Below are 13,952 nucleotides of genomic sequence, written 5' to 3'. Positions count from 1 at the left end.
GCAGACAGATAACCCAAGTGTAATGACTGCAAGAATGAATACACTCAAACATCTACATTTATGGTAAGTGTACACAACTGTGCTTTCCTTGCATCCTGCTAGTTGCTTCATTGAAGAGTATGTTCTGCATTTCGCATTTATTGTGAATTTGCTGAGTTTATATTATATGCTGTCTTACTGCCAACAAATTGGTTTAAACCAATGCTCTTTCTTCAGGTACTGGAAGAAATTTCTTGTTACCCAGAGAACAGTGATGCCCAAGAATTAAAACGAATTCTAACGCAGCCTCATTTCATGGTAAGTTTAGTACCCATAGTTTGTGCTATAGTATACTTTTTAGCATCAGACTGAGGGTCATAACATTGTGAAACTATTCTGGCCAGCTTTTGCCTGCATATTTGGTATAGTGCTTAAATACAGTAGTAACATTTTAAGACAAATGAGTATTTCATGTGATTCAAATGCATTTATTTGATAACCGGCTAAGTGGCTTGTCCAAATGCCCTATTCTTAGTCCTGTGCTGAACATGCCATAATATCAAAAGGAGAATGGCTAGAACTATAGGCTTTTATAATATTTAGTGTACAATAATGCAGACTGAGCAGCTAAGAAACAAAAACACATGAATGCTACTGCCTGTGACTTCTGGTATAATGTAGCATTTTTTGAAAGTGTTGCTTTTGCAAAATGTACTAGAGTTGTTTTGTGTAGTCTCTCTCATGATTTCTGCTCCCATGCCTGCCATCCATCAAGAGTCTGTCTGCGTTCACCCATTTGTTCCTTGCTGCAGTTCTTCATATGCTGAGCTTAAGAGCGTGTTGGTGTCATTGTCCAGGTAACAGTGAGAGATGGATACTTTTTACCTACTAAGCTAAAACAGCCATCTATGATGATGCATAAAACATTTTGAGCAGTATCTCCAAAACGCAGAGCTGTGAAGGGATACCTGCATAGACAGTTTGTCAGACTTAAGCAAGACTGTGCCATGACTGTAAAAACAACCACTCTAGACTGTTTTCTTTGCAGTTGCAAGGGATTTATGATACCAGTTCTCAGCCTTCTTCATGCAAAACTTTAAACATTACTTTCAGAGAAGTTGAATTTCTTGCATCTTGACCTGCCTTCACATACTAACTCTGTTCTGATTTCAAAATGAAAATAAGATGAGATAAACAGCACTGTTGACATCTGGGAGGTGTTAAAATGATTTGAAATGTTCACCATTAAAATGATGAATACGGCCAAGGTTAGGCCATATTTGAATCGGTTCACCATTTTATTGTTTTTATTCATATATTTGTAATTTTCACTGCATAGTACTGTAACATCTCATTAAAGTATTTTATTAGGTTTTCAGTAAGCTCTTATACAGTACTGTAACATCTCATTAAAGTATTTTATTAGGTTTTCAGCAAGCTCTTATGTAGTACTGTAACATCTCATTAAAGTATTTTATTAGGTTTTCAGCAAGCTCTTATATAGTACTGTAACATCTCATTACAGTATTTTATTAGGTTTTCAGTAAGCTCTTATATAGTACTGACATCTCATTAAAATATTTTTATTAGGTTTTCAGTAAGCTGTTCTATAGTACTGTAACATCTCATTAAAGTATTTTATTAGGTTTTCAGTAAGCTCTTCTATAGTACTGTAACATCTCATTAAAGTATTTTATTAGGTTTTCAGTAAGCTCTTCTATAGTACATCTCATTAAAGTATTTTATTAGATTTTCAGTACTCTCTTGTATAGTACTGTAACATCTCATAAAAGTATTTTATTAGGTTTTCAGTAAGCTCTTATATAGTACTGTAACATCTCATCAAAGTATTTTATTAGGTTTTCAGTATGCTCTTATATAGTACTGTAACATCTCATCAAAGTATTTTATTAGGTTTTCAGTACGCTCTTATATAGTACTGTAACATCTCATTAAAGTATTTTATTAGGTTTTCAGAACTCTCTTGTATAGTACTGTAACATCTCATAAAAGTATTTTATTAGGTTTTCAATACGCTCTTATATAGTACTGTAACATCTCATTAAAGTATTTTATTAGGTTTTCAGTAAGCTCTTATATAGTACTGTAACATCTCATTACAGTATTTTATTAGGTTTTCAGTAAGCTCTTATATAGTACTGAATCATCTCATCAAAGTATTTTATTAGGTTTTCAGTAAGCTCTTATATAGTACTGTAACATCTCATTAAAGTATTTTATTAGGTTTGCAGTACGCTCTTATATAGTACTGTAACATCTCATTAAAGTATTTTATTAGGTTTTCAGTAAGCTCTTGTATAGTACTGTAACATCACATTACAGTATTTTATTAGGTTTTCAGTAAGCTCTTATATAGTACTGTAACATCTCAGCAAAGTATTGTATTAGGTTTTCAGTAAGCTCTTATATAGTACTGTAACATCTCATTACATCACTGTTAGACAGAGGCAAAGTATACTAACCTCAAAAAAAGGCATAGCAAAATTAATTTAAAATGGGTGGCGAAAGCCAAACACACTGTGGCTAGACTTATAAATGCCCTAGGGCAGATAGCCTAGTATGAACCTATGAACCTATGAACCTATAAGAGCTTACTGAAAACTTAATAAAATACTTTAATGAGATGTTACAGTACTATATAAGAGCTTACTGAAAACCTAATAGTGACACAGAAGTGATAGCCGGGGTAAACCTACGATCTCCCATCCACTCATCAAGATTCCTCTTGAAGAGAGTCAATGTGGGACTCTGCCTAACCTGGACTGGTATTTTATTCCAGAATGAAGGGAGCCTCTGGGTTATGAATCTGTCCCTCCAGCATGTCCTATTTATTTCATTGCTGAGGTTCAAGTCTCTCGAGCGCGTAGCTCGATGGGATTTGGATTTTCTGAGGTGCAGCATGTCCATTAATTCCGGGTTATACATGGCTTTATACGTCAGGCACAGATCGCCTCTGAGCAGGCGGTATGCCACTGAGTAGAGCTGGAGTTTCTTTAACCGGGCAGCATATGGCATCTGTTTGAGCCCTTTGATCCTCTTGGTGAGGTACTTTTGGGGTCTTTCCAGTTGCTGCAGGTGTCTGGTAAGGTACATCCTAAAAGGGGCATTGTACTCAATTATGGGCCTGATGAGGGATGAGTAAAGAGGTACGATGACCTCCCCTGATCTAGATGTGAATCCCTTCATGATTAGGTGGGCTATATAAAATGTTTTTCTAACCACTTTGGCCATGTGGTTGTCAAATGAGAGATTGCTATCAACTTGGGTCCCCAGGTCCCTAATGACTTCTTCTGTACTTAATGGATTACCACCTATGTGGTAATTTGTGGGCACTTTGTTTTTGCCAAAGGGGATGACTGTATACATTTTGGCGTTTAGCTTGAGGCCATGGCTCTGGCACCAGTTGTCTGTTTCTATGAGGCCCTTTTGGAGGATGCTTGTGTCGGCTGGAGAGTTGATTATGGCCCAGTTTGCAGTCATCTCATGACTTGGTCAGCCACAGTCCTTCCGTGTTGGCCTGTAGCGCCGAGAAATATATACCGAACAAGAGAGGTCCCAGGACTGAGCCTTGTGGGACGCCACTTGTAACTGGTTTGGAGTCTGACATGGCTCCAGCATTTCTAACCATGTGGGTTCTGTCCTTGAGCCAGTTTGCAACCCATCTAGTGACATAGGGGTTTATATTTAAGCTGGTGAGCTTATCTATAATGCCCGAGTGGGGTATTGTATCGAAGGCTTTTGCGAGGTCCAGGTAGGCTGTGTGGACCACCTTCCCCTCGTCAATGGCCTTGCTGACTGTTTCAAAGAAATCTACCAGGTTTAAGAGGCAGGATCTACCCTTAACAAAGCCATACTGGGTAGGATCCAGTGTCTGTAGGTCCCCAATATCTTTATTTATGAGGTCCATGGTTATCCTTTCCATAGCTTTGCAGACCATGCTAGTCAGGCTTATGGGGCGATAGTTTATACTGTAACATCTCATTAAAGTATTTTATTAGGTTTTCAGTAAGCTCTTATATAGTACTGTAACATCTCATTACAGTATTTTATTAGGTTTTCAGTAAGCTCTTATATAGTACTGTAACATCTCATTACAGTATTTTATTAGGTTTTCAGTAAGCTCTTATATAGTACTGTAACATCTCATTAAAGTATTTTATTAGGTTTTCAGTAAGCTCTTGTATAGGTTCATAGGTTCATAGGTAGGTACTAGGCTATCTGCCTGAAGGCATTTATAAGCCTAGCCGGAATGTGTTGGCTGCCCCTTAAATTAGTTCCCTGTACCTCTGTTCAGCAGAGCCACTGAAGTGATCCCTGGGGTAAACTTTCTGTTTCCCATCCACTCGTCAAGGTTTCTTTTGAAGAGTGTTAGCGAGGAGCTCTGCCTAATGTAGATGGGAATCTTGTTCCAAAGCCTGTATAGTACTGTAACATCTCATCAAAGTATTTTTTTAAGTTTTCAGTATGCTCTTATATAGTACTGTAACATCTAATCAACGTATTTTATTAGGTTTTCAGTAAGCTCTTATATAGTACTGTAACATCTCATTAAAGTATTTTATTAGGTTTTCAGTAAGCTCTTATATAGTACTGTAACATCTCATTAAAGTATTTTATTAGGTTTTCAGTAAGCTCTTATCTAGTACTGTAACATCTCATTAAAGTATTTTATTAGGTTTTCCGTACGCTCTTATATAGTACTGTAACATCTCATCAAAGTATTTTATTAGGTTTTCAGTAAGCTCTTATATAGTACTGTAACATCTCATCAAAGTATTTTATTAGGTTTTCAGTAAGCTCTTATATAGTACTGTAACATCTCATCAAATTATTTTATTAGGTTTTCAGTAAGCTCTTATATAGTACTGTAACATCTCATCAAAGTATTTTATTAGGTTTTCAGTAAGCTCTTATATAGTACTGTAACATCTCATTAAAGTATTTTATTAGGTTTTCAGTAAGCTCTTATATAGTACTGTAACATCTCATCAAAGTATTTTATTAGGTTTTCAGTAAGCTCTTATATAGTACTGTAACATCTCATTAAAGTATTTTATTAGGTTTTCAGTAAGCTCTTATATAGTACTGTAACATCTCATTAAAGTATTTTATTAGGTTTTCAGTAAGCTCTTATATAGTACTGTAACATCTCATCAAAGTATTTTATTAGGTTTTCAGTAAGCTCTTATATAGTACTGTAACATCTCATCAAAGTATTTTATTAGGTTTTCAGTAAGCTCTTATATAGTACTGTAACATCTCATTAAAGTATTTTATTAGGTTTTCAGTAAGCTCTTATATAGTACTGTAACATCTCATCAAAGTATTTTATTAGGTTTTCAGTAAGCTCTTATATAGTACTGTAACATCTCATCAAAGTATTTTATTAGGTTTTCAGTAAGCTCTTATATAGTACTGTAACATCTCATCAAAGTATTTTATTAGGTTTTCAGTAAGCTCTTATATAGTACTGTAACATCTCATCAAATTATTTTATTAGGTTTTCAGTAAGCTCTTATATAGTACTGTAACATCTCATCAAAGTATTTTATTAGGTTTTCAGTAAGCTCTTATATAGTACTGTAACATCTCATCAAAGTATTTTATTAGGTTTTCAGTAAGCTCTTATATAGTACTGTAACATCTCATTAAAGTATTTTATTAGGTTTTCAGTAAGCTCTTATTTTCATTTATTTTAGTAAACAGGAGAATGATGAAAATTGTCAGCTTATACCCAGATGGTAATTTTATGTGGCACATACAGACTTTCCCTTTGAGATTAAAATGAATGGGTGAATTTAAAAATATTTATTTTGCTGCTTTCTCTTAAATTGTTCAGTAGTGCTTTTGTTACATAGCCTATGTTGCAAGCACTGAAACACAAAAGCTTCACATAGCTATTTTTACCAGATTAATTCCCAGCGGTACAAGTAAACACAAACCAAATGGCTCCAAAACATGTACAGCAAAAAAAGAGCCACCTAGGCAATAATTGCGTGAAACACCAGTTTATTAGATATTCAGTACTACTAAAATAAAAAAAATGGAAAAAAACGCTTTTAAAGTCCAAGTATGTCTTATCAATTATGGACCTCCTTTCAGTAGTAAATTTCCTCTGATTTGCATTAAGTACTCCTGGGTCTCATTATAGTTTCAAACATCTACTTCCAACATCTATAATAAGATACGAGCTAAAGAGTTATTTTATTCCTTTGGCCATTGTCCAAATTTAGGTTTAAAAATGCTTAGCTTTAGTAACAGCAGTATCAAAGAGTAACTTTATTAGTTATGTGAGTGTCTATTCGAAGGTCCAAGTATGTTTATTCCTACTCGTGGACCCCTCACCCCCTACCATTGGGAAAGTTTAGTTTGATTCGTTCTAAGCGACCTAGCTTCGACTACTTTGTTAATAATTGAGTTTAATATATATTTTTCAATTTTCATTTAATACTTATTTTTAAAATATCCTTTCCTAAATTTATATTTAATTTAATTTATTCATTTGTCATAGTTATTAAGTGTTACATACTCCCCCGAGTGGTCCTTTTGTGAGTGTTTGAGCAAAGCTGGAGAGTACACTTAGGAGGGCCTCATGATTTGTGTTTAAGCACTCTAGCGTTCACCATAGTAGACCCTTTTGATGAACCTGATATAGAGGGGACCATTATGCACTCCATCGGGACATGTTTATTATCCATTTAATATACCTATTAAATTTAATATTTATATTTTAGCACCCTATTTATGGGTGATGTATGGATTCTTTATATAACTCTGGCCCGTTTAGCCCATTTGCAAGTATTAAGACTCCGAATGGTGGTTCCCCCTTTAGTTAACCACTCTATGTTTACCAGCAGAGATGGATTGGTCTGCCTTGATTCCACTTGAATTGGTGAATGCAGTATATGATCTGTGTGCACATTTAAATAAGTAGTTTACCTGTTGATAGTTTTTATCTTAAATGGAGATATAAGTCTCGCAGGTGAAATTTGGCAAATTTCCTTTAGTTGGATATTAGTACATGCCATTTTATTTGTCACTCCGAGCTGGACCCTTCGTATGGGTTGGAATGTGTCTGGGTCAGCACTGAATGTTTTGAAAAGCAGAAAGATGCGACATGGGGTGACAAAGTAAGGAAAACTTCTCTAAGCAGTGTTTCACCAATGTTTAGTAAGTACTATTGATACAAAATTTCTTTAAAGTGTTTTAAATGTGTGGAATTAGGTACACTATCCAGGCTAAGTGTCAGATCTCTTGTCAGCATTTGAACAGCACAGTTTACAAAGCACTGTTTACATTTTGAATGTGTTTTGCTCAATTGAACCATTGTGTTACGTGCTTCATTTAATTTTAAATTTTTGATCTGATTTTAGTCTTCCTAATATATTTATGATTACATCTCACTGTGAATATATATTTTCATATATACCCTTTAGAGTTGATGGTAATAGGATGTTTGTTGATATTCTGTTTCTTAACAGTAAGTGAGGTGAATGAAGGGTGGGGTTTCTTGTTGTACTCATTTAATTATTTAATTGTTTAATTAGGTAAGCACAGCTAGGATAGGCCACAGTTAGTCATGTGCTGTTCCTATAGTAGTATTTTAGTGTGTGCTTTTACATTTATTGTATTTTCTTGTCTGAGGAAGTCCAGACTATGCCCGGACGAAAAGTGTGTGTATTAAAAAAGCAGCTTAACGAATTTACAGTTTGCAGCTTCATTTTCTCGTACTGGACTTTTTTTCGAGTTTCTGTAGTTTGAAGAGTTTCTTAGTGTCAGTCTTGTAGTTGGGTACAAAAAATATCCCTTTTTTAAACAAGTTAAAATGTCCTTCACTCATAATAAAATCACTGTAATTATAAATATAAAAACCATCACTTTCCAAAATATTGCATTCCATTACAACATCAGAGAAATTATTTTCAGCTGCATTCAGTAGGTCCTGGTCAGATATAGCAGTTGTTTAAATAACTCAGTCAATAAAAGTCTCTCTTCCAACCCTGTTATTGTCCCCTGTTGGGATCATTGTTGTTCTACTTGCTGTGTAAATTGTAGTACTGCCTGCCACAGGGGGTCTGTTTCCCTTGATTTTTCAGTCTCTCAGACCTCCTTAGTTGTTGCCCCTCCTGAAAAGAATAACCTTTGTTCCCCTTAGTATTGTCAAACCCCCTTTCTAGATCAGAACTGTTATTCTGGATGTTTTCATTATTTTGAGGGTTATTCTCATGCACATTTCCATGGGGCTACTTTCTCGCTATATATGCTTGAGTATTCAAGTGGTCAGCCCTATGTCTGTGAAGTTTACGTTGCTTTCTCAAACTGCTCTCTTTTTCAAAGTTATTTATATCTTTAAGAACATTCTCATACTTAAATTTGTATTGCTCAAAAAGTAAATCTGAAATAATACTTTGATTTAAAACGGAAATCTCATTTTGCAAACGAGCCAGCATACTGTTATTTTTACTGATGATGATGTCCACTTCAAAACCTGCTTTGTCAAATAAGGTCACAAGTTCTCTAAGAGGAACCTTCCTCAATCCCCAAAGGCTGTTTCCAAATTCGTAAACCTTTAGGGACTTGTTTAAGAGCAACTGATTTATTTAAAAATGCGTTGTCTAGTTAGTGTTCTGTACCTTCTGCAAAGCTTTTCAAAGAAGGTACTTAACTGCGTTTTTAATGACATTCCTTGGTTAGAAGTAGAGTTTTCTTTCAACAAATCTACTTCAAATGCTATAAACCAGTTATTCAGGTCTGTATTCACTCTATCTGATCTCGTAGTCAAAGGGGTGGTCTGTATTGATTCCTGGGCCAATGGGGAATTCAGAGTGTACAGCTCAGCTTGTGAATCAGTCAGGGTATTGGTAGATACTCTCGTCGATCTTCCTTCCATCACTACTGAAGTTAGTCTCTGAATGGCTGGTTAAGTTGAACCAGCAAAGTTTCCACGATTAACTAAAATAATATAAAAGTGTTTCCTCGCAGAAAAAAAAATGGCCATGGAGCTGAAAGTTTAAAAAGTACAACTAAACACAAGCCAAATGTCTTCAAAACTTGTAAACGGCAATAAAAATAAAAAACAAGCCACCTAGACAGTAATTGCGTGAAACACCAGTTTGTTAAACATTCATTACTACTAAAATAAAACAAGCTAAGCGCTTTCGCCAAGAAACATGAATTGGCTTCATCAGTCATTCACTTAAGATGCAACTTCCTTTATATACTCAAATTACTTAAACAATTATTCATGATTTTGCATACATCAATAAAATACCCTGATATACTTCCCCTAAGTATAAAATATAACAAAACAAAAAGCATGTTTTAAACCACTGTTAATCAGTGCATAAAAATAAATATAATAATAATAATTAACATAAAAATATAAAACGTTCTAGAGAATGCAAGATAAAATTGAACTGTTAGTTGTCAAATGGATATTTCTGGCAAGCACTGTAATACCAAAGATTCACAAAATCTGTACAATCCCCTATTTAGACCTATAGTTGCAGCCCAAGGTTCTAAAACTGAACCCATTGCAGCATATATAGACAAATGGACAAGTTTGGTGATAAATGAGACACAACATATACTCAAAGATTCTTGGCACTGTTTGGAATTGTTAAGACAAATAAATACAGAAAGTTTAGATTTTTGTTTTCTTACTGTGAGTGTGGTTAACTTGTTCTCAGTAATCCCACACAATGAAGGTTTTTATTTATTTAGGGAAAGCTTGATGGGCAGTAAATTAATAGATCAATCCAGGGTCAATTTGTTAGTTAGATTCATGGAAGTGGTTTTGTCTAACAACTTTATGATATTCAAATGTGAGTTCTATCATCAGGAAGCAGGAGTGGCTACGGAGGCCAAATGTGCCCCTAACTTTGTGATTCTGGTTGCCCTAGAATGGGAGAGATGATGTGTTTTTTCTTCTGCCTTTATGGCCAATTTATTGTTATATGTGAGATTTCTGGATGACATACTAATCCTATGGTGAGGAGAGGAACATGTGATGAATGACTTTGTAAAATACATCAACGGCACAACCACTTTCCTTGAGTTCACATATAAATGGCATTGTGAAAAGATACTATTTTTAGATATTGAGTTGACTAAGGACATTGCTGGAGGCACATTGGCCAAGTAGCATCCACAGAAAGGAAACATATTCCAATATGTTATTACAACAGTTGCCACACCTTCCACCAGATGAAGGGTATAATAAAAGGCCAAATGGTTAGGTTATCTAGGCTTATTGGTAATGATGAAATATCCTCAGCTGGTCTGCCCACCATCTTCCTCAAGAAACTATCATTGTAGGTGATTTCAATATTGACTGGCAATCCTGTTCTGGCAACAATCCAACCCATCATATAAACCTTCATGGCTTCGCCAAACTAATCCAGTCGCCAACCAGGATAAATAAAAACTCCAGCAAGCACACTACCCTGGACTGGATACTAGTCAGTAAGAGCCCCCAGTCATATATAACGGGCTGCTTATCAGATAGCCTCAGTGATCACTCCCCAATATTCCTACTTAAAAAATACCTATACCAAGCCAAACCTGTCATCTACCATCAGATACGTAAAAAACTAAATTTTAACCCACTCACATTCATCTCATCCCTCAAAGAATGTAACTGACATCCCCTAAAGTACCTCAGTCTTGATGACGCAGTTGAATTTTTTTATACTACCTTCCTGAGAATCCTTAATTACCATGCCCCCATAAGACTTTCCAGAACGAAAGCACAACCCTCCCCATGGCTACAGAAAACCACTAAGTCAGAAATGATAAACAGGGATAAAGCCTGGGAGCACTGGCGCAAAACCAAAACCCCTCAACTAGACAGAAATTCCTAGAACTACGCAACAGAGTTAAAAAGCTAATAAAACAGGACAAATTCCAATACTACCAGTCTGCCCTAGACTCCTCCCAACACAGCCCCAGACAATTCTGGTCCTCCATAAACTCCATCCTCCACCCATGTAAAGTCAGTACCCCTCCTCCTAACATCCCTCACGCCTCCAAAAATATTGCTACCTCATTCAACACACACTTCACACAAACCATACTATCACTAACTAAACAACACAACCCCCCTCCCCTCTAACCCACACCTTCAACTAGTAATCTCCCCACTGCCTTCTCTTTTTCTCCTGTACCTACCTCCAACATAAAAAAAAACCTCTTAACTAAACTTAAGCCCACCAAATTAGCAGCAGACAACCTCCCAAGTGAATACCTACAAATCGCAGCTGATGCTCTGGACTATCCAATATCCATCGTGATTAACCGATCTCTGTCAGAAAGTTACGTTCCCACACTGTGGAAAGTATCACATATAATTCCCTTCCACAAAGGTGGCCCCTCCACAGAACTAACCAATTACCACCCCATAGCTATTCTCTCGCCACTCTCCAAAATACTAGAGAGATGCATACATTCTCAGGTCTCAGACTACCTCCTTACTAACAACCTCCTTTCTAATACTCAGCATGGTTTCCGACCAAACCGTAGCACCACCACTGCCTTACTCTCCTTTACTAATACTATCCTTCTGCATAAAAACAATGGCTCTCTCTCCTCTGATACTTTCCTAGACCTATCTAAAGCATTTGACATGGTCCCACATGAACAACTCATCTCTGTTCTCAGTAACCTATCCTTCTCTCAATCAGTCACCAACTGGTTTCAGAGTTACCTGCCTGACCGCCAACAATCCATTGTATGGTAGAATGAAATATCTCCCCAACTATCTGTCTCCATAGGGGTTCCCTAATGATCCATCCTTGGACCCCTACTCTTCTCTGTTTTCACCAATAATCTGTCCTCTGCCACCAAACATGGCACACTCATACAATACACAGATGACTCAACCATCATCTGCTCAGACCAGTCCCTACCCAAACTGCAAAAAGTCACACAGGAAGCCTTTTCCTCTGTTGAAACTTGGTTATCTGATGCCCAATTAATACTCAACCCAAACAAAACTAAACTACTCATCTTCCAACCCACCAAACATACTCAAAATAACTCTCACTTTAACATCATAGCAAAAGACAAACACCACTATATACCCAACTGAACACACCAAATTGCTAGGAGTGGAAATAGACAATAAACTAAAATTTGACATTCACATCTCCATGACCATAAAAAAAGTCCACAAAAAACTAGGAGTGTTATACAGAAGTAAGCAACTTCTCACCAAAGCAGCAAAGATTTCAATAGCAAATTCCCACCTTATCTCCACCCTACTTTATGCCTCTCCAATATATACCAACCTAAGGCAATGAGATCTAAACAAGCTAGAGACCTGCTACAACAAAATCGCCAAATTTGCCACAGGGGCATCCTACCGTAGTCACCATTGTCTCTCACTTGCTGAACTGGGCTGGCTTGAACTCCCTCACCTCCTTCAATAGTATTAACTGTCACTTGCCCACAAACTAGTAAAGCATCCACTAAACGTCCCATCCCTCCAGAATCTACTCCAACTCTATCGCACCACCAGACCACTAAGATCCAGCAACAAAAATCACTTGCAGATCACTAAAGCCAATAACTCTGCTGGTGAAGCACTATTCTCTTGCGCCATAGCCAAATTATGGAACTCCCTCCCACCCACAATTACCTCCATACCATCATGCACCCACTTTAAAACTTTACTAAAAGCGCACCTAAAAGCATGCTGGCTATGCCCTTGCAACTCCCACTATAATATCACCCACCCCATCCAACCACTACCTTTCTTTCCACCCCACTAACTACCTTGATTATAACAAGCTCAGGTGCTCATAAGCCTAGTACTTATTATGCAGCAGGAACTTCTTATTGTAACATTTGTTAATGTCTGTTATGTACTTCACAGATAAAAATTCTAGTTGTCTACTGATGTGCTATGTTCTTCATCTGTAAATATGTTGTAAGTAATTGCTATGTAAATTGTTAATCATTATGTAATCCAATGTAACTACTGTCTGTCTGTTTTAACTGTGGTGCTTTTCTCCCCGGGCCTCCGCTGAAAATGGACCTACATCCAGTCGGACACTCCCGGTCAACAAATGTAAATAAATAAATAAATATTCAAAAAAGATATCTGTATATTCATTGGTATGTTTCGGAACAGAGGTTACCTGTTAAGTCTTTTGCTGAAAGTGAAGAGAGAAGTTATGCTTAAAAGAAATGCAACATTTAAGCTTATTTTAAAAGCAGGTGTTAACACTAATAGAACCAATATGGCTAAGTTGGGCTCTAATATTCTGTATTACAATACAACGTAGAAACACCAAATTTGGTATCAAGTGTTAATAACATTTAGGAAACTCACTTTGACAGTGAAATGAAAGAAAAGCTGGGGCACAAACCCAAGGTTGTGTTTAGTAGAGGGCTGAATATAAAAAATATTCTTGAAAGTGTTGATAGAAAACAAGGCAAGCATAAGTCCTCAATGAACAAATGTGATGCCTGTAAGACCTGTAAAAATATAAATGATGGTATGAATGTTTTTATGGGAAGTTTTGAACGTACCAAAGGATGCCCGGGTAGGTGCAACTGCAGCACTACTTTGATGGTTTATTTAGCTACACGCTTATCATGCCCTGGTTTTTATGTAGAAGGACCAAAAGAAGGCAACATGACCGCATCACTGTGCACCTTAGAGACACCAAAAATAAAAAATGAACAGTGCTTTATATGTTCACACCTTGGAATGTCCCAACTACAAGAGAATCTTTGTCATTTTTTTTTTTACTCAAATGAAAGAAGAGCATCTTTGTCAATGATAGAGTACAGAGTGACTCTAGGGGTGGGGATGATGAATTAAAATTAGAAGCCAGAGAAACCAAATGGCAACTGAGATTAAATGTTTGTTGTAAGCCAGGCTTAAATGATTATAGTTCAGTACTTTCCTTTTTGAAGCAAAGGGCAGTAGAGGTCTAAATTTCATT

The 13,952-nt window shown here is 36.4% G+C and overlaps 1 protein-coding gene across 7 annotated transcripts in view; it reads left to right on the top strand.

Annotated features, from left to right (window-relative positions):
- Nucleotides 1–13,952, top strand: part of CASK (calcium/calmodulin dependent serine protein kinase) — a 4,132,188-nt gene that overhangs the window by 3,489,835 nt on the left and 628,401 nt on the right. For all 7 annotated transcript variants that reach the window (XM_044072334.1, XM_044072332.1, XM_044072333.1 and 4 more), the window contains one exon: nucleotides 217–297. In XM_044072334.1, the coding sequence (XP_043928269.1) occupies nucleotides 217–297 (81 nt within the window). The remainder of the gene's footprint in view (nucleotides 1–216; nucleotides 298–13,952) is intronic.

The sequence above is a fragment of the Protopterus annectens genome, chromosome 5.part0 (assembly GCF_019279795.1).
Source record: "Protopterus annectens isolate FY-2018-M chromosome 5.part0, PAN1.0, whole genome shotgun sequence".
Classification (NCBI taxonomy): domain Eukaryota; kingdom Metazoa; phylum Chordata; order Ceratodontiformes; family Protopteridae; genus Protopterus; species Protopterus annectens.
The sequence above is the reverse complement of the archived record's forward strand: the minus strand, read 5'-3'. Positions and strand labels throughout refer to the sequence as shown.